This window comes from Tauraco erythrolophus, chromosome 3, assembly GCF_009769465.1.
Source record: "Tauraco erythrolophus isolate bTauEry1 chromosome 3, bTauEry1.pri, whole genome shotgun sequence".
NCBI classification, from domain to species: domain Eukaryota; kingdom Metazoa; phylum Chordata; class Aves; order Musophagiformes; family Musophagidae; genus Tauraco; species Tauraco erythrolophus.
Window position 1 is genome coordinate 6,243,481 of NC_141467.1, and position 21,970 is coordinate 6,265,450.

The 21,970-nt window shown below is 42.6% G+C and overlaps 1 protein-coding gene across 1 annotated transcript in view; it reads left to right on the top strand.

The window, feature by feature from the left end:
• The first annotated feature begins 421 nt into the window (after positions 1 to 421).
• Positions 422 to 21,970, top strand: part of BMP6 (bone morphogenetic protein 6) — a 127,097-nt gene continuing 105,548 nt past the window's right edge. The window contains 1 exon segment of the mRNA XM_086608910.1: positions 422 to 555. Coding sequence (XP_086465036.1) covers positions 422 to 555 — 134 coding nt within the window.

Genomic DNA, 21,970 nt, shown 5'->3' on the forward strand with positions numbered 1-21,970 from the left:
ATGTGTTTCTTTTATCTAGTAAGAGGCTATGGAGAAAAAGCAAGCAGGAATATTCACAAATGGCCCGAAGAAGGCCATCTACCAGCAAGCACTTGAGATTTCATAAAGGAAAATGCTCAAAATACTAGCTTTGAAATCTTTTGCTCCTTCACTAGTTAAGAGCAAAGTTGGCTTTCCTCATACGAGCTGAGTCTAGCAGCAGTCAAAAGTAAAGTGGGTGTTTTTAGAGTAAAAAGGGCTTTCAACAGGGTTTCTCTTACGGAGGAGAGGAATTTGGAAAAATCAAGCTACAAGTATCTGTAGAAGGCATAAAAGTTTCCCTTGCAGAGAGATGCTATTATGAGATGCCTGCAGCTGCAGATACACTCATTCTGGGATGTCTGAGTCGTAGGCTATCTGCCGAAGTTATTACGCAGGGGCGATGAAAGCGTCGGGCCCCAAGCAGCAGGATCCCGTGTGGACTGCTCAGCCTCCCGATGACCCAAACAGCGTGTTCCGTCGGGATGCGGCCAGAGTGAAGGCACATAGAAAACAGCAGCACAAGTCTAGAACGAGGTGGCCCCAGATATTTCCACAGGGCTGTGCGTTTACGCTCACTGAAGCTGGTGTCCCTGGATTAGTGGATATAGTGGCTACAGCTGCCGTGAGGGAATGTGCAGGACTGTCTGCTAGATTTAATAGAAGCTTGTTTTTTTTTTAATAAAACCCAAAACAACTGTCTAGCCTGCTAGAGGGGATGGCCACCAGTGCCGTGCGTGCGTGAGCCTGAGCCTCTGCGCCATTCAAGCGGTTACCGAGATGCTGTCACAAGGGTTGTCCCTCCGCACTCTCTCTGTTCCATGAGCTGTGCAAACATATCAGCTGAGGGACCAACGATGCTGTTTGGGCCAGGAGGTAACACTGCTAAATGTTCTGCTCCACCTTGCGCTTGCTGGGGCATGTCCTGAGCACTGGGATTTGGAGGGGTCGGGGATGGGAGGTGTAAATATAAATATTTTATATATTTTTTTTTATAATCTTGGCTGCTCGTTTGAACCCAGCTGCCAGTCAGGGGCTCCTGCAGAAGCCCCAGTGCAAAAGGCATCGCCCAGGTGAGGTGCTGTGGAATGGGATAAAAATTCCACCTCCTTCACGCAGGGCTGGGCGGGAGGGTGAGGCCGGTCTGGGGGCTGCTGCAAGGCCTTTTTGGCAGCCCCAGCAGGGTGAGAGGGAAAGACCTTGAGGTTCCTCCCACCTGGCAGCTGTCTCCGAAGAAATAAAATGACTAGGTCACTCCGATTTTTAATTTTATTTATTTTTTTAAGGACAGCGGCAAGGCGGTTTGCTACCAAGCGTCTCGTTATTCAGTAATTATTGCAATTGCTGCTGTCCCCTCCCCTCTGGACGCTGTTGTGATGGCCGCTGTGCTGCGTGGAAGCGTTTGGTGGGACAGAGATGGCCAAAAGGTTCTGTGCTGGCCCGCGCCGCACTGGGTGTCGCACAGCACCCCCTCTACGCCTCCCTTGGTTTTCCAAATCGCTGCTAATAGCATACAATAATAAAGGATGCCCTTTCTGCCGTTTGGAGTTGCTGTAAGCTGTCACAAGTGTGTTTTAGAGAGGCTGATTTTAATTTTGCCACCCAGGAGAGTAATAGTCCCAAGGAAATGAAGCTGCTTTCTGCTATTGTTGTATATCCAAAGGAAAAATCCTGGCACATAATTGGCTAAAAAATAGTAGTGTGATGAGTCAATAAATTTCTATTGTGTAGCTTTCTCTGAGTGAACAATACGATGTTCTGGGGTAGTGTTAAACAATTAGTTCACATATCATACGAATAAGCACATCCTAGATGGATACATCTGGGGGTAGTAGAAATTATTCATCTCTGGCCAATCAGACAGCAGTTTTTATTTATTTCAGTGTTTAACAGAATACCTCTCTGGGCTCCAGGAGACCTTGCAAGCAATTGGAAATACAATAACTTTAGAAGGAAAGCCAGCAGATTTTCCTCACTCTCAAGCCAGAATAATAGTATATGACAAAATATCCTGTTCCCACAACTATTAGCCTTTCTGTCTCCAAGCGTGTAAATAGATAGCTGTGCAGGATCGACGGACCTCTTCGCAGAGTGTGTCGTGTCTCTCCATGGAGCTCCCTGCCTCCTTTCTCTAGTGGAAGAGACCTCGGTGTTAACGTTTCTACCCGTACAAAGGACAAAGAGAGATGAGTTATAAGGCCAAAACCTTAGTTTGTGTAAATGCAGCTGGCTGTGTTGAGGAAAGTAGGATGAAACAGACTGAAAATCAGACATATTTGCTGCTTCTGAATTTCAAACATCAGCTCCCTCCATAGCGCTATTTAAAGGTAAAATATTGTATTTTCAACTACATGCAGTGAAAACATTCACAAGGAATGTACCTTTGTCTTTGAATGGTACTCCCCACTTCGCTTGAGTTGTTTGGAGTAGTTCTGTGTATATTCCTGCAGTTATTTTTATTGTTTTGTGTTACAACAGTGCCTAGAAATCTGAGCCATTTTGCTAGATGCTGTTCAAACACATACTGAAGGACAATCCCTTCCCAGAAGGTTTGCAGGCTAGTTCCTTACCCTGAGAATAGAATTTAATTCCTGGATTTCATTTCTTGGTACATTTGAGATATTGTATCTCAAGAAAACTTAATTTTTCTCTGTTCTCATTTAATCCGAATTACTGCCTGATTAGAAGTTAATGTTTTTTTGAAGGGGGACTACCAAGAGAGTTTTCCAGCAACTTGAAGCATGCAGGATTCTGTGAACTAAGTCTCTGCAGATGGTGCATGCCTACAGACCCAACTAGATCTCTCTGAGGCATTAAGGAAAAGTATAATATTTTTCATTTTGTGCAGGGAGATTACTGGTCCCCAGCTGTGCCTGACACCATCCATTCTTTGCAGCTGGTCATTCTTATTAATCCCCAGGAAATGGCCCATGTTCTAATTTGTTGATTTTAAAATACAAACTGAGCAAAATCCATTTAAACACAATAGTGTAAAAATTGAAATCATGCTTTGTGATGGAGCACGTTTGTGAAGAAGTAACTTCTGCAAGGGTAAAAAAGTAATATCTTGGGTTCACCCCTGGTGTTTATTTTAAAGTGTCATGGTAAATGTAAGGGGAGAACATAAGCATTCCAGACACCCATCTTAATGAACCCAAATGCATTTTTAGTCTGGCTGTTGTTTTTTGTCTTTACATGGGAAGAGAGATGTCAGCATCAAAAAGCATCAGGCCAATATGACAATTGGGATTAACAGGCTAGAAGCTGGCAATGCCATAAACCAGGAAACCACTGCTTTATTTTTACTGGTGTTCAATACGTTTGAAGTGGATTGCTCTAGCTGTGTTTCCTGAAAAAGGTGAAGTTTCTTAGGACTGTCAACCCTGACAGTGAATGGTCAGCAGATCACTACAGTGAGAGCTCATTGTGTGGGTCTTGTGTGCTTTCTAGCCACATAAGTCTGGGTAAAAAACAATTCCAGTCTCTCTGTTCCTCATAATTATTTGGTGGATTTTCAACACTGTTTAAAAATATGAACTAAATGAGTGGGACTCTCTTGGTATTTCTGAACTGGAAAAGTCCAAATCCAATCTCGCCGTAGTTTTTGAGAGAAACCAGCTATTTTGAGGAAGAAGCACACCCAGCCTAACATTACAGTTCTAAGTTTGGAGATGACTGCGCTTTTGTAAGCTATTCTTCTCTGGTGAAGTTCGTTTTGCTTAATTTAGTGAAATCAACTCAAAAATCAAATGAAAACTTAACCTGTCTTTAGTCTGATTTACACTGGAAAAGAATGTAGCCAACTATATAATAGCTTATTACCTGGTAAATGCAGATACGAGCACCCTCCTGCTTGCAACCTGCTGGGAACTTAGCTTTTCCATGACTTTTATTTGAACTGAAGTCATACGTGGCAGTATAGCAGCCAGCAAGGAACACATTTATGATGTAAGTCATTGTACTTCTCAAAGACACACAAAAATGATGAGTGTATCAGCCTTTTGATTTATCATCCTGTGAGTGGCAGAGGAGACAGCGTGGAGCTTCAGGAAGAACAGCTCCCCTCCCCTCCCAGCCCTGGAACAGTTTTGTTCCTTCATTCCAAGAAAAATACGCTGGGCCAAATTTCTGTAGACAATTTACCTCCATAGAGTTACATCCTCTATGGATTTAGCTGTCTTTTCTGCCCTTGTGTCTCATGGTTTCTGTAATGTGATTTGCAATAGATTTTTTTTTTTTTTCCCCCTGCAAAGCTGGTTAACCCCAAAATCTTGAAAAACACAGATATGCCTGTTACTCAGAACGACATCATATCCTCTGCAAAAAAACAATATCTATGTTCCTGATGTTACCAGCTGCTTCTGAAAAGATATGCCACAAGATTTTTTTGTTTATGTTTTTGTTTTGTGAGGAACTCTTTCTTAGGTTTTGGAGTGCCTGAACTGGTGGCATCCCTACACAGTCTGACATCAACAAATGCAAAATTCCTCTGCTTGTGCTTTAAACTAGTCAGTCAACAGGGCCTTTTGGCTCAGACAAAGCTGTTGTCTGTACGCCTTTGGGATGGTTGCTGGCATCCTGGGAGTGAGGTAGAGAAAACCTTTAACCATGTGCAGTGTCTGAGCACGGCTGGACGTATCTTATGGATATGTAACGCAAAGGACTACTGACCACCTATTCAGAAAAAAATTGAAACCCTTCTAAAATACCTTAACTTGAGCATCCTGAACCAAAAAGACTTGGAATGGCAAGCAGTGTTTGAAAACTTCACCCCGAGCTTAACTATTCACTTTTTTTCTCCTCAGTTTCCAGACCATTTGTTTGTTCTACTTTATAATATTTGCAACGTGATGACAATACTAATATGCATGGAATTACAAAGCCGTGCCGCTTCTTTTTCAAAGGGAAAAGAGGTGACAATACCTCAGTCACCTAAAAATGAATTCAGTTTTCTCTGTCTAGCCTGGTTGCATGGACAGAAGGGATATACCACCAGTGATGAAGAAATATGGGAAATATGGCTGTGGATTAGGAGGGGATATATTTCTGGCATACACTGCCCGGACTCTCTGGAAATATATCAAAGTTTTTATTCTGTGTATCCATCCTTAAAATGCAGGGCACATGGCAGTTACACGCCTGTGGTCTCCCTTTGTATTTTGTGGTATATAACAGCCTTGAGAAGCAAATACCGTCCTCCCTTGCCCAAAATTCTCAAATTACATCATTTGCCTAACCTCCCTTTGGGCACCCCTTCATCTTGGCACCAGTCGTTGCAAGGCTTGCAGTTGGCTTGCGTTGCTTTGGCTCTGTGCTTGTTCTCTTTTCAATGACATGTCTTTGTGGAATGTAGTATCTCTTAAGGGCACAATCAGCCAGGGTGCAAGAAAAGAACGTGGGACAGATTACCAGAAAAATCACTGCTATGCTGGTATCTTGCTGATAGGCAAGAACCTCCACCATCAGCATAGAAAACGTCTGATTTCATTTAATTGTTACATTTGCTTTTTGGGAAGCAGCATCTTAATCACAGTAAGTGCATGCTATACTTCCCTAGTCTCATCACAGCACCGATGGTTGCAGCACCAAGACATTGGGCATCTTCTCTACCTTTCAGGGAGCCGTGAGTTTTTTTGCATGGATGCTCCACAGTGACAGTTATTCTTTCCCATTGCCTCTTAGGAGGGGTAGCAGGAGTTTCTGGCACTGAAACTGCGTGTTACACTGTAATTTAGATGTTCCATGTGGTGGACATGGACCCTTTGGGCCTTAGGGATCCTGTCTTCCTGCAGGTTTTTGTTCAGGATGCAAACTGGGAGTTAAAAGTTTTGCTGGGAGACCTGTGGCTCCACAGATATCCTGGAGAGGTTGAGCTTCATAGTTCTTCCAGCTCTTTTTTTGCTGTTGGTCTGCAGCTGGGAGAAAATTCCTTCTTTCACACCACTCTTGAATGGGAATTTGTCCTTTAAAATCTCTTTCTGGAGTCCTGCACATGCACACATCCGTGAGCTAAGAATTTGGGCCTGCCTCTGTGTCCTTGGACATCACCTGCTGTTTTTAGGCAGGTGTGAGAGGAAAAGCCCTATGCTGCTAAACTATGAATTCTACGGTGTTAAACATAGATCTGAACTGAAAAATGGAGGTGAGAAGTGCACTACAGAGAACTGCCTTTGCCTCACGTTGGCAAAATACGTCGTCTTGGATGACCTCTAAATTTGTTGGCCAAAACACTTTAGACCTCCTTTAGTACATTACATTGTTCTTCCCAGTTCAGACAACTGGGTTTAATTTTCAACACATAATTATTCTACACTTCTTTGTGCATTCCCTCTTCATCTACCAAAATTAAATGCATTTTTACAGTTACCACCAAGAAATAAAAAATGTTATATTCCATGGTTCATTGGATGCGATACTGGAAAGTGAATCATTCCTTTCCTGCGTAAGTGCTACCACATACTGGATTGACTCTTGATTTGGAGCATGTAACTATGTGTTTTGCCTGATCCTATATGTCCTTAGGAATCATAAAAGTTCAAAGGCCCTGGCTAGAACATATATTTGAACATTATTACGTCTGGTCCACAGTCAGTGGCTTAATAGACCTAGAGCCTACTTCAGATACAATCATTTTTAAAACCTGCTTAACTACAATAGTTGAACTCTATCATGTAATTTTCACTGACACAGATTCAGTACTCTTGAACAGTAGCTCCTGGAGACTCTTTTAGCCAGAATATGCATTATTTCTTTCAATCATTTATGAATTTTTTTTTTTTCCCCTTTTTTAGATTTCTACATCTGATATTTTCTTCATCTCATTCATACTGTAAGCTTGCATAAAAAGTTAATTTTGCATCAGCGTCTCTTTAGCATTCGTGGGTGAAAAAATCTTGGTGTTCTTTTGATCTGTTTTCAATTTGGGATGCAGGTAGGCATCTAGGTTTATACAGCTGTTCCTGACTCTCAGTGTTCATGAAGTACTCCTTTTTAATGTCTTCCAAAATGTGGTTTCATGAGAGATTTGCATATGCATTTATTAATCTGACACAGCACTGAGACTAACTTGTGTGCTGAGATATTTTCCTCTTCTTTCAAGGACATTTTTGAACTCTATTTTGACCATCTCAGCGATAAAGAACCAGCATGGATTTTTATATATGTTTTTCCACTTTCAATATAAGGGCCTTTTCCTGTGCCTAGGGGAATGCATCCTTCTCTTTCAAAACATGCACAAGAAAGGTCCAGAAGATAGTCCAAAGGCATGAATTTGTTCTTAACCCGTTGGAAGGCAAAACACCTCATTAGGAGAATCCCTGTGCAAGAGCAGAGCATCCCTCATTGTTCATTATGAGGTGACATGACTTTGCTTCTCTCCCATTGCAGGAAAACAAAATCTGTTTCGTTTTCTCTTGATGCCATACATAGAGTGATAAAGCTTCAGCTTCAATCAACACTTTTTTTTTTTTAAATTCGTTTTAACAGATTGAATCAGCTGTTTGTATCCTTGTTTACAACCTGGCTTTAGCTGGCCCCTTAAGCTGGTAGCACTTTGTGGCAGACATGCAGTCTGTAGGCATCTTTCTTTCGGCTGTTCTTTATGCATCCGTGTTTGGAAAGGGTGCTTTCTTCCTTGGGGGAGGATGAAGTGCTCGCCCTCTTCTCTCGTTGTAATACTTTACCATACGTGCAGTAGCTGAGCAATAGGGATCCCAACAAAGAATAAGAATGTCGTTTATCCGTGAATGAAGTTCTTCGGATGAATGCACCGTTCCCTGGAAAGACATGCTTTTTTCCATCCATCATCCGTCCCTGTGTTGTTCAGATCATGGATTCAGACCTGTCTGCTGGCAAAGCAGTGGGCCACATTTTCTTTTGGTATACATTGGCACATCTCTGTACTTGAGGGGTTATGCTGACTGCTGCCAGGGTACGGCCTCGTGCAAAACTTTTCTTAGTCCCACAGATAGAGCTGTTTGCTTGGCATGAAGGCAGAGTTGTTCATTTAAAAGTTCAGGAGTCCGGATTCATGACTCCCATAATAGATAGTGAGGCACGTGCTTATCTGATGAGAAAGGCCCTCAGGAGGTGGCGAACATCTGGCAAACCCACGTTAGAAAAGAGTCTTGTCCCTTCATTGCTGCCTTGAGTTGGAGGACACTAAAATGAAGAGTGGAAAGAGGAACTATTAGGCGATGAGAGAAGAATTATAGTCGTCTGTACAATTTTCTCCTCTGCCCTCTTCTATGTCTGTTAATGCTTTACCACTCACTGGTTCTTCAACAAGCTATTTAATAGAGGTAAAAAAAATCGTAGGTGTGCATTTAGCCCATTGCAGTGTTAAGGCAACGGACGTTACTGAGAAATGGAGGGCTCCTGCAAACTGCTCAGAATATCCTCTGGCTTTTCCCTGCAGTCTTGAGATGTAAGTTACACCTTTGTAAGGACCTTTGAATTTCCACAGTGGTGTGAACAGGCGTTAATGTAAGAAAGAACAGAGACCTTTGTCTTCTCTTGCTTATATTGTATATGGCTGAAAGAGCGTGCTGTATTAGAACTGCTACTTTCCGTTTAAATACCTTAATTTCTGAGTCAGATTTTCAGCTAGTTTGAATTAGTGTAATCTCAATAATATGTCAAGGAAACCACCCCAATCTACTGGCCCTATGTTTCTAAATATTACTTACCTATAGGGCCCAAAGCGCCATCGAATTTTAAAATTCAAATAATTTCTAAATGAAACTAAACCACTGGAAAGCAGGATACATGATTAGCCTGTACTTTAAGAACATATTTCTGGCTATTAGATTTTCTCACCGTGTCTATCAAATATTATAATCCATTATGAAATTATAAACATTATAAACACATGAATTATAAACATTATTTTTCACAGGTCTATCAAACATTATAATCCATTATGAAATGCTGTAGTTGACCTAAAATTGGTTTCACAAGCGAGGAAGTTGCTAGTAACCCCTTCTCTAGAGAAGCAAATGACCGGAGAAAGCTGGACTCCATTGTGAATGATGCACAGTGACCGTGCTGAGGTTTTGAGAGCCAGGGATCTGAAAGTACGGGAATATCAACCTGGTGTCATCCAGGGTTAAAAGTTGCTCCCATTGAGGCAGAGCTGCAGCTCTTACATGGCGTCGGTAATATATTTGCAGATTTTGAAAACTGGGAGAGTTTGACTCACTATGAATTAAACTGTATGCTTATTATGGACAATAGGCATTGCTGCACTTTTCCTATTAATGCCTTTTGAAAATAATGCCTTCCTAGCTCTGTGCTGCGGACAGTGAATGGGTTGGAAAAAAGTGATGATTGCCCAAGATTTATATGGAAAGTTTTCTAATCCAAATCTGTTGCCTCAAATATTCATACTTTTTTTTCTCCCCCAAATTCTGAATTAGGCAATCAGGGCAACATAAATTTCCAAATAAAAGCAAGCAGTGACCTTTCAGCCTCCCCCAAACCAGCTCTTGGACAAACTCTGAGGGGAAAAAAATGTTAACGATGCTTAAAGCTGCACTGACCCCAAAATGAAGCTTTCCTGGGTTGGCGGCTGCACAGTCTCACTTTTCCGTGGTGTTTCGTAGGAGATAATTTCTGTGCTGGTTGTGATTTGAACAGGCTGGTCCACGACCTGACCTCATTAAAATTGGAACAACGTGTCACCAGAGGTCCTGGCCCCCATAGTATGTGCTTGGAAATACAGCTCCCCGGTGCGGAGAGGTTTCTGGCAATTCAGTGGAACTACGCTCGATTTCCATGGTTAGGAATTGCTGCAGGAGCGTTTCATGGTGTTGCAGTTGTCGTGCTCTGTACGTCTGTATGTGCGTGCGGGGAGGGTGCGCACTTACACGCGTGTGTGTGTGTGTCGCTGCTTTACTGCTGATGGTTAGAGCAACTCTGAAAGTTTGATTTGCGGACAGAAATGACAAATTTCTGTTAAATTATTGACACAGAAGGGAAAATACTTTTCTCCTTTGAAGTTAACTAATACCAAATGGGATTGTTTCCCCAAGGGAAAAGTAGGAGTTTAGTTATGATGCGTCCCCTCCCAGAAATCTTTCAAATTATACATACTGTACCCTCTGTTTATATAAATATGAATTACATGATTGTGCGCACAGGGTCATTTGTAGTTCAAATGGAAATGCAATGCTGCTAGGCAGAGGCTATGGAGAGATCGAAGGGATTCTAGGATCTGCCATTTAACCCTTTCGAACACGGTATCTTAAGTGGCTTTGAGTAGATCTGCAAAGAACTTTGGCCCAGTGTGAAATGGAGACACTCTCATTTTGCTGGTAAATCTGGACTTCCATGTAGTTTTAAACGAAGGGAGAGAGGCCCGTTGTTTCTCATTTACATGGTGTGCTCTGATTGTGCATTGTTGGTGATGGTGACAACCGACAGTTTATGCTCTGCATTAAATTTGCTTATGTGTTCTCATCCAGCTGTGAAGTTCAAATTTTGCAAGGGATGTTTTCCCACATGCAGGATAACAAATTTGTCAGATTGACCTAAGGGTTTTCCAATTTGCCAGTGATTTCTTTTTCATTTCAGCTAACTTAATAATAGTTGGTTTAAATGTCATTAAGCCATAAATAAATTGTTTTCTGAAATGTTTTTTCTTTGTCGTACCATCGTGTTTCTGTATGTCAGTGGAAATACATATTCTTGAGTGTCTTTCTTTTAAGCTGAGAGTATATCAAATTTAATTTCACTACAGAACATTCTGTTATGTTTTTGTTCTTATTGTCTGTATCCTTGGACTTCACTTTCTACTGCCTTATGTCTTCTGCAAATTCTCTGAGGAAACTTAGACAGAATTGATAGCTTTCCCTAATTTAGTAGCTCTGGGCAATCCAAATATGATGCATACAAAGTAGGAATGTCCTGACTATTGCCTTGTAGACAAGAAGTTTTGTTCCCAATCTGTTCCCCCCTCAATTTCATCAGTTTTCCCAAAAGCTTTGCAAGCTTTGAGTAGTCTGCGACTTATTTCAGCTCTAAGAATGCCTCCTCTGCAGAAAATTTCCCGCTTAGATGAACTTTTCCACTGCGAACGGGAAGTAAACCTCCCTGGGTATGTGTGGTATCCCCTAAAGATTGTCAGGATCAGGCTAATGTATATGTTCTGTCTTCCTGAGACCAAGAGTTAGATAGAAGTCCTGGAAAACTGGTTGACATTAATTTGGAGATACTTCTTAGCGTGGGCAAAGAAGACATGGCATTTAGCAAGAGCTCCTGAGCCAGTTCTGCAGATGACCTCTTTTTGCAGTGTTGGTGGCAAGCAGGGTGCAGGGTTTGTCCAGTGTGTTAGAAGACATAATTCACTCCTCTGCTTTTGTGGGTGGAGTCCTTTCCATGGCATCTCCTGCAAAGACATTGGGAGAGCTGTCCCTGCCTCGCAGGGGAATAAAGGCTGGCCATAGAGCCAAATGCTCCTAAAACCAGTGACCTGTGCTTTCAGAGCTGGCGCTGGGAGGACTTCTGTTTTAGCAAAGAGGCTTGGGACAAACTAGTCTGTTACTGGCAGGGAGTGTTTTTTATACTGGCAGGATATAAAAAAAAAAGCAGGACTTTTTATACTACTTCTGACCTCTTCACTGTAACATGTCCCACAGTCATTCTCCATTCTTTATAAATCATTTTAGACGGCATGGGAGGGACGTGTTTACGTTTCCATTAGCAGCAAATTTGCCAAAGGCACACTCATAATGGCCTGCTAATAAAAAGCAATGCAGGTGGATACAGTTGCAGAAAACAAACGTTTGAATTAGATACACAGGTATCAGTATTGGATCCGCAGGTATCAGTATCTATTGACCCAACACTATATCTCTTCTGGTCTCACCTCAGGTAATGTTAGAGCCAGCAAGGTCAGTAGGCTTTTCCAGTTGAAATGGAAACAGGGCAGTGGTATCACCTGAAATTTGTAGCAGCTTCTCTCATTTGGAGATCACTCTTGGTTTTTGACAGACGAAGCTGTGTAACTAATACAGAGTGTTTGCTTCCCGAAAGTTAGTTTTCCAGATGCTTTATTCATGTAATCCTAAGAATCTTAGCCTCAACATACTTCTACTGAGCAAAATATCTGGGCTGTTTAAAGGTGTGCATGGATCATTGCAAACAGCATGACACTTCTGTTCTTCCCTCTTCTGCTGAAGGCAATAAGAAATCTGCTGCAGGCATCTAAACCAGATGAGGCTGCCTAACGAAAGGTACAGGCTAAGAGCTGAACACTGTTTTTGAAGTACTGGCTTGCTGAGAATATGGATTGCAGCATTTTGTGACTCGCTACTCTTTACTTGCAGAGTCTGCAGCATCAAATAAGAAGTATGAGTACAAACTGGCCATGAATAACTTTAGGCTGGAAATAAGAGGGTTCCCAGTACCAGAGCTCTGGGCTTCTGGAACAGCTTTCCAATAGGAGTAGTGGGGGCATGGACAAACTAACTAAATACTTGAAAGATGAATCATGATAAATTAATGAACAGGACAGTATGAAATGAGAATACCAGAAGTGTAACTCTGTGGGCTGGCCGCAGGACACAATCCCATGGCTGTTCCTCTAGGAAGCAATTGGTGCTGCTGGGTGCTTAGCACTGGCCATTTATGCCTAGTTATTGCAGAGATACTGCCACGTGAAAGTGGAGCACAACGGGAGAAATCAAGCCAAGCTGTTAAGCAAGATGATATTCTGCTATCCCTGTCTTTCCTTACCGTAGCAACAGGGCTGTAGGGCTGTGACACCTAGTCAAAACCATAATGTGGAAAAGAACCTGCTCATGTGAATTCAGTCAGTGCTATCCAGCATTTTGCCACCTTACTCTAACCTTCCTATTTTATATAATGGCATTGAGATCCTTCTGCAGCCCCATATCTAACACTCCCAGCTCAAACCCATCCTCTCAACATATTCTTGCACTCTGAGCTCAGCTGGAGTAGCCATGGTGGTGTTCAGCTTAAGTCCTCTGAAATCCAGCACTTTACCATGTCCCTGCAGCCCTTCCAGATCCTTCCAGCTCCAGCCAGGCAAAAATGACAAGATTCTTTTTGTCAGTAAGGAGAGGTTAGGAAGAACTGGGGTAGGTTGGAAACAGAGAGAGAAAGATCCAGCTTTTTGAAAATACCATCTGAGCATTTAAAATATTTTCACATTCGCACAGTAGCATGCTAACCTTAACTCTTTCATCTCCTTCATTATTTAACTCTACAGCTTTAATGGAACATTTGCTTAATGAGCCACAGTGGAAGAAGTAATTACTTTCGGCTGGGTATTTATCAATGTTAAGGTAAATGTTGTTTTGTCCTTCATCAGATTTGTGCATTAATTCAAAGCTCAGTTCAGTTCTGAAGACTGAATCAATGGAAAAGGCAGTGAGAAAAGCTGCATGTTCATCGACTTTCTTGCTCAGTTTACAAGTAAAAATACTGTTTTTTTCTAGCTGCTAATGCATAAAAATCTTAACCTGGGCTGGGACAGTCAAAGAGGGTTTTCTCTACTGTCTATGTGACAACCAGTAACAAAGTCTCTGTTGTCCAAACCACAGTATTTGCAGCTGCATTGTCTAAAATAGAGATTTTCAGCTTGTCGTGCTCAGCTCCTAGGGACTCCACAGATGGCTTCTAAGCCTCTCTGAAAAGTAACTGAAAAAAGTGGGTTTGATAGTAGGCTTAAATTTACTTTCAGAGCTGCACTTCTACTGAGGAAAAAAAAAACAGCGACCAACTTTAGTGATCTGCAAATTAAAAAAAAAAAAAAAAAGAAAATAATTTGTCTAAAGTTTATCCTACAGTCACATGGATGTTAACAGCAAAAAGACTAATGGGCTTTACACAGCTATTATTGGGGAGAGATGTGGGGTTGTATAGATGCATCTGAGGATGTATTTGGGCTTTTAGTCCCATTTAGCCTTCGTAGGAAAACTTTTTGTTGGCGATTAGAAGCACGCTTCTGTTAACTCTTGCTTAACCATCAGTAAAGTCCTTGTCGTTGAGTGGATTACCTTTTCCCTCATACAGTCTTGATTAAATGGGAGTTGCTCATTCGGTTTTATCGCACTGAGAGGCAGTTGGGGTGTATCACACTAGAGCAGCCTCCAACAAGCTAAGCAAACCGTACTAAGAAAACCAGAAACTGGTCAAACCAAATCCAGGATCAGCACACACAGCTGATGTGTGATGGCTGCACGCAGAACTATTGCAATGCACAAGCTTACAAATACTCCAGGTCAGGCACAGGTCTGAGGTCGTGGATGAAATTTTTGCATCCTTCATCCTATTTATCTACTGAGTGGAACTAATCTCTATAAAAACAGCATATAAGTGCATATATATATATGTGTATGTATTTTTTTTTTATTTATTTTCAGTGGCATTCTTCCTCACGGAAGTTTTCCTAAGCAAAGGCTGTTGAAAGAAGCAGGTATGCAGCACTAGTGGACTTGAAGTATCTCTTCTAGCCAACTGACACGCTTTGGAGGAAAGAGCTCTTTGGAGTCTTCTGCGTCGTTTTGGTGTGCTTTTGAGAAAGAGTCTACAGAAAAAGCAAATGCTGACTATCTAAAAATGCTATTAGGTTCACAGTTTCTTCTGTGTACATATGCACACACAGAGATTTTACATAGGCATACCTTTATCTTGCCACAAATTGCATTCTTATACACACAGCGTATGGTTTACGTGCGCTCTAGGTTTGCAAACCCGTTTGAGAATAAGACCCAAACCCTCATGATTTGCTGCTCTTACTTTTTCTTTTGTCAGCTTTTTTGCCAGCTTTTTAAAGCAAGCTTGAAAAAGAAGAAGCCTTACAAGGACTTCAGTTAATATAGCGAAAAGTGTGAAGAAGCTGAATTTGAATGGATCTTGAATATGTTCTGGCAGTGTTAGCAAGAGACTTTTTTAATTTATAGTAATCCAAGATGACTGTAAATTATAATCAGAGCCATCAACAGGAAAAGCAAGAGATAATTTGCAAATGCTGTTATGCTGGGTTTAGGAAAGGATGTAAGAAAAGACCATCATTTGGTTTATTCTGCAGTAGACTGAATGGATCCATGCTGCTACTAAAAAGGCCAAATGTACTAAAAGTGAAGCAAAGGAGAATCATTTATTAGGTCAGTTAAATATTCTAAGTAATTAGTTTGAATATAGTGATAAAAGAGTATTTTCAAGTTTGTAGTTTGAACATATTAGTTTGTAGTGGAGAAGAGTAAAAAGACACTTTTTCAAAGACACTAAAGTACTTGTTGAATGGATGTGTACTCATATACACGGGATTTTCTGAAGTTCTTAAATTGCCTGATTCCTATTTAAATTGATAGAAACTCCTGAAGTGATTTTGGAAATACTTCTAGTGCCTCACAGCATGTTTGGTCCTTAAATATGTTTAAAAATCCAGCCTAAATGACTGAACTAATGTTATTTCTACACTTATTTACTACCTGTAGGGGATAACTTATAACTTTCCTTTGGATTTTATGTTTATGGCTAATAGTCACAGAGGTCACAGTCACTCTACAGGTGTCGGAGGCTACCAGGACAGGTATCCTGGTGAAGGAGCAGTGGTGTATTCAGGGTGATTTGACCATGGGGTCAAAGGGAGGAGAGTTAGGAGATGCTAGCTTCCTACACGCGAGGGATGAGGACTTCTTCCATTCCTCAATAGACAGGGAAAATCCCAGGCAGCCCAAAACAGAACCAGCAAGGCTTTTGGGTAAGGGGCAATAGCAGGGGGAAAGTGTGGAAGCAGTTTTTTCAGAGCTGTTTTGAGGACAAGCTGTGATTTCAGTAGCTGATTTTGTTGAACCAGCTTTAATAACCCCCACTGCATCTCTTGCAATATCCACCCTCAGTTTTTCCTCCTGCTCCAGTTCCTCCAGCTCTTACATTGATTGTATCTTATTCTTCTGCAACTTTTCCCATTCTCTCCACCCGAGGAAAGGCTGAAAAGCCTTTGTGAAGTAAATAGTTCACTTACAGTGCTACCATGACATAGGATATTTTGTCTTTGCAGTTACCACTAATTCAAACCAATCAACTGTTACTTTAAATTCCACTAAAAGCATACCTAGTAATTATAACTGCAACTAACAAATATTCTTAAATTCTGTCATTTTTTCCAGGAAAAATAGTTTGTGCGCACACGATGAAAATGGAAATTAAAAATCTTAAATGTGTTTAATTAAAGTTATGGCACAAAGGACTATGATACTTTATCTGCAACTGAAGCTATAGATACCTGTTTTAATAAACAAACAAAGCAAACCTTTTGTCCCAGTGTTTCCCATACTGCATCCTTTGAAGACAGAGATATCTGGGAAATCCTGTGAAAGCAGAGTGCATAAAAGGATATTACTGAAGTATTTTCTTTTGTTGTCCTTGTAGGAAATATGTCATGGAGAGGGGGAGTTGTAAGGTTATGGAACCTCAGGTAGGATTTGCAGAGGCAAAGAAAAGTTTGAGGAACAGGGTGTAGGGAAGAGGTCTGGTTCGGGGAAAGGGGTGGAAAGGCTCAGTCCTGCAGACTTGTGCCTCTTCTTACACTGGCAGCAATACTCAGTCCTGTTTGCGCTGTTATTTGAGCAGTAAAGCCCATGTCATTTTTGGAAGGGGCCTGGGATGAGAGACAAGTAACCGTACGACAACTGCTGGAAATTATTTGGGAGCAGGGAAGTGGTGGACCTCTGTCTCTTCGTTTCCTGACCGTTCTTTGGAGAGTGGTGCTTTCATGGCTCATGCTTGTCCTTGGCTTTCCCACCGAGCCCTGTGTCCAGAGCTCACATCGTCTCTGTTGGAGGCATGCTCACCAACAAGTGGACAGAACTACCTAATAACTGTCAGAGGAGTTCATAGCTTCTTACCAAACACATATTTATTTGTATCTCATTGGACGTTTAGCAGGAAACTTTATACAAAGTCTACACTGTTTTGAGATGCTTAAAGAAAAACATATTTGCTTAAGAGCAAGAAGGGAAGAGCTGTAGGCTCTCTCTTATGGAAACCCCCCTGATCTTTGGGAAGTCCTTTGGTGGGAGATAAAGGGAAGTTTTGATTAGTTGTTGTTACTAATGTTTGCTTCGTGTATCTTAGCTGTAATTTCTTCAATTCATGCATGGCTCAAACTAAAAAACCACATTTGTGAAGAGTTGTCACGTTGCAACTGTATTTCTCAGCACAGAGTTGTGCGCTCTGACTTATCAGCCAAAGATTTTATTGATGACACTGTAGTATAGTCAACACACGGGCCTCTATGTAAAGGAAGCTGTTGATCAAGAATATGTCTAATTATTCATTTGTTAGCAGTCTGGTTTGTTCTAATACTTTCTTGGATCTGAGTCACGGTCAGATATGGAAGATGATGACGACTGTAGAGTGGCTGGGAATACAAAGCACTTTCACCACACTGGCTTCAATGTGTTGTCATGTCATAATTATTATAGTTTATTCATTGTCACTAACCTGTTTAAATATTTGAGAACAAAGTGGTGTGGTTACATAAAACTTTGTGCAGGGAAACACAACTCTGAAGATCTCTTTTAAGTGCTGCTGTTCTCATCTGCAGTCCCCTTTGATCTCAACCACATATCCGCATAGTAGCTCTGAGGATCTGTGAACCGTTTCTCCCTTTCTCCCTGTTTCAGATTGTGGCTGATGCTCATTAGAACGGTTCGGAGCATCTCTTTGAAGAAACATGGTGGTGACAGTGACTGATCAAAACCCAAATGCTCAAAAAACCTTGGGAGGGAGGAAATCCATATGTCAGAGTCCTGTCACAGCTTGAATCTGTTATGGAGAAAAAATAGGCTAATGTTTAGGGCACTGGTTGGGAATCAGAAAAATAAGATTCAGCTCTCAGTTTCCCATCTAACCACAGCAGGACTGTTTCATTCTCCCTCTTCCTTAGTTCTCCAGGTGAAAAGGGGTCTTTTCTTTCTCAAGGAGGCATCATTAAGTGTTGGGACATCCAGGCACTCTGATGAGAGTAGGAGCTCAGACGGATGCGATTGGAGACATGAGGTGGGGAATGTCCTCTGGTGCGTGAGTAATTCAGCCCCAAATGATGCCTGTTGGTAGGACAAGGGATAGCTGTGTGCCTGCTGCTTGTAACTCCTGAGAGTTACTTCGGTGTCGGAGCAAAGAGTGCGGTAACTTACCAAGTCACAGAGCAGCCATGTGGAAGACAACACTGACCCTTTGGGGTTATTCCCAGCAACATCAGCTCATCTCAATATGTAATTGTAATACAGCTCTAATCTGGAGAATTGTTATGGGAAAGCAGGTCTTACTCCAATGATTATAGAGATTCCCAGCACTGTTTTTCACTTCTGACAAGGTAAAGAGGATGTGAGCTGGAGACTCCTATTCCTCCTGCAGCATTGGCCCAATGATTTACCAATTTACAGCTTCTGTAAAACACTATTGATGGCATCAAGCCTACAAAAACATGTTTCAGGGCATAATATGGACCAGTGATGATGCATTTTCAGTGCTGGCATCCTGTGAAGGAATGGGTGCTGAGTCTAGAAATCCTGGCTGAGTTCATACTACTGACAAATAACTTGGACATGAGTATCAGATATCACTGGTGGGAGGAAAGCACAGAGCCAACACTGTCACTTCCAGGGTTGTTTCTGTAAAATGAACCTGTGGCCAGCAGGTCGAGGGAGGTGATTCTGCCCCTCTACTCTGCTCTTGTGGGACCCCACTTGGAATACTGCATTCAGCTCTGGAGTCTCCAACACAAGAAGGACGTGGAGCTGCTGGAGCAGGTCCAGAGGAGGGCCATGAAGATGATCCAAGGGATGGAGCATCTCTCCTGTGAAGATAGGTTGAGAGAGTTGGACTTGTTCAGCCTGGAGAAGAGAAGGCTCTGGGGAGACCTTCTAGCAGCCTTCCAGTACCTAAAGGGGGCCTACAGGAAAGCTGGAAAGGGGCTTTTGACAAGGGTGTGTAGTGACAGGACAAGGGGCAATGGCTTTAAACTGAAAGAGGGGAGATTTAGATGAGACATAAAAGAGAAAGTCTTCACTCTGAGGGTGGTGAGGCACTGGAACACGTTTCCCAGAGTTTTGGTGGCTGCCCCATCCCTGGAAGTGTTCAAGGCCAGGTTGTATGAGGCTTTGAGCACCCTGGTGTAGTGGAGGGTGTCCCTGCTCATGGTAGCAGGGTTGGAACTAGATGATCTTTAAGGTCCCTTCCAACCGAAACCATTCTATGATTCTATGAGTCTATAATATCTGTATGCTTTTGTTCTTGGAAAGGGTTCCTTTGATTGCCAGTGGCACTGTCTGACTGCCCAAATGAAGTGATCTTCCTGGAGCTTTGGATCTCAATCCAGGCAGCCAGCCTGGAGTCCTCACCTTGCCAAGCAGTGCTCCCCACGGCCAAGGTTACTGGTGAATAGCTGTGCAGGGAAATAAATGGGCTTTCACGTGAACCTTTTGACAGCGCTGCCTTTAGGGCTGCTGTATGAAGGCTAGGATATGCAAAAATATTGATACATGTGATGAAAATAACTTGCCATTTCTATTTTTAGGGAAGGGATTGAATACTTGTTTGTAGAGTCCAGCCTCCTAGTGCCTTGAATCCAAAGCTGAGGCCTCTTGGCCCTTTCGTGATGCAAACACTAATTTAAAATATACATCTGGCACAGTGCAAAGAGACAACATCCAACATCTGTCACATTCCATTATCTTGCCTTGCTGCTATTAGGCTATTATTAGTATTTAAACTAAATATATCTTCCCGCAGGCTGCTAACCATAATATCTCATTCAAGTACCCATTCCTTTTATTGCCACAAACTGTTCTGAACATCACATAAATGAAACTGGAATATCACTTGACGGACTGTTATCATATTTTACTGCTTTATTTTATTTTAAATGGGAGGAAACAAAACTTGCCAAATGTTGTCGTATGGTTTGAAGAAAATGAAATGGATTTCCCTGTTGTTTTGGGTGAGGGAAGTGAACAGAGGCTTTTCTAATGGAGATCAGCTGCAGGCATTTGGTTCCACACTAACAAGGCCCCATATGCTGTCACTGGTGTATAGATTTTGTCTTGGGGCTGTAAGACTCTAGAATGACATTATTTTTTTTTTTCAAACTGTCTTTTATAATTAATTATCTGCCTTGTCTATCTCTTCAAAGCCGAGTGAAATAAAGACGCTGTAAGAGACTAGAATTACTCTAAGCAAGAAGTTAGCTCAGAAATGTTTCTCTCCCAAGTCAAACGCTGTGTTTCCACCGGGAGTTTTGCCCAGCAGTTAGAAAAAACTGCCCAGAACCTCGGGCAGCCTTTTGAAATGAGTGGTATTTTTAATTCACATCAGCACAGATTGCAGCTGCTCGACCAGGGCCGAGAGCGGTGCCCTTCCCTAGGCTGCCTTGAAGGGTCCTCACCAAGCCGCCAGCTGGCATCATGGTTTGGCAGGTGCTCGTGCTACGTCTGTGCCCGTACATCAAGCTGTGCCCGTCTTATGCTCCTGGGTACTGGGACAAGATGGTCCCCGTGGTTGAACACAGCAGTCTTGGGTGTTATTTTGGCCTGGGCCAGCTAGCACCATTTCAAATGGTTTCCAAGACGGGTAGATGCTTGCAGAAAGCAGAGGCAATCCTGGGAGGAAGGAGCAGTGGTGTGGACATGAGCCTTCCCTGTCCAGGGGCTCAGTTCCAGAGAGCAGTCCCAACAACATTTAATTTTGAAGCAGTGAAAGCGAGGGTCCTGCTGCAGCCCTAGATGTGTCTGCAGGGTCCATCCCACCACCCCAGCTCTGTGAGCCAGAGGGTAGCCACAGTGCTCCGGCTAGAAAGCCTGGGCAGAGTATCATGCTAACGCAACTGTGCAGCTTCTGGCGTCTGAGCTGTGGCGTTCCAAGTTACTCTGAATATCTCCAAAGTGCCTGGAAATGACTTTCTGGTTGCTTGTTTCTGAGGCTGTTGGATTTTGCTGAAAGAGTCCCCTGGCAGAGGGTAAAGTAAGCTACTAGAAGGTGGCCGTGTGTCAGTCTGACAGCGAAGGATCCGTAAGGTGCAGAGACCTTGTTCTGAACGTGGCTGTCTGCGCGGTGCAAAGGAGGAGATGCGCTCTGGAGCTGCCGTAGCAGCTCTCCCCTCGCCCAAAACTCCTCTGAGCTGAGCTGCCTTCTCAGCACAGCAAGGTACTCCTACGCACCGAAGGTACTCAGTTTTAAGCTAATCCTATCTTCTAGTTGACATTATTTATTTATTGTTTTACATTATTTATCATAGTGCTGTACTTGTTAAATATGAAAGCAGTACCAATACCTTAGGGGTTACTCCTCTCGCCCTGTGCAAGTCACACTTTTACAGATGAGCAAAGACCCACGTGGACCCAGAGCAGATCTGCTGCTCGGGTCCCTCCGAACGACTGGGGCTGGCAAGGGCAGGTTTTACCCGCTTTTTGGTGCCGTGATCACAAGCCTGTGCCCACGGTCGTGCTGACCTGCGTGGGTGCGCTGGCTGATATGGCATCTTATTATTATTATTACCCAGCTGGCTTGAATTGAATATAATTAACTAAGGTATAGACCCTGCCTACAAAAGGTGGGCCATTTCCTCCTGGCTGTGGAAGATGCAATGGCATCCTTGGAGCTGCAGCCCAGGCTGGTGAGCAACAACTGGTGACCCCGACGTGATACAAACATGAGAGACCCTGAGGACCCCGACTCCCTCGCCAGAGCCCGAGCCAAGAGACAGAGCCAAAAGAGCTGGAGCCAGGGCCAGAGCGAGAGTCCTTTGGTAAAGAAGGTAAATCCGCAAGCCCCGATGTGATATTCACGGGAGGGAAGCGTGCTGGAGTCAGAATGAATGGACTGGGTCTCTGCTCACCGTAAAGCCTTCACTTTCCTCTAAAAACAAAAACTGGTAAAACAAAAAGGGGGACTTATGGCATCTTATTATAGTTACCCAGCT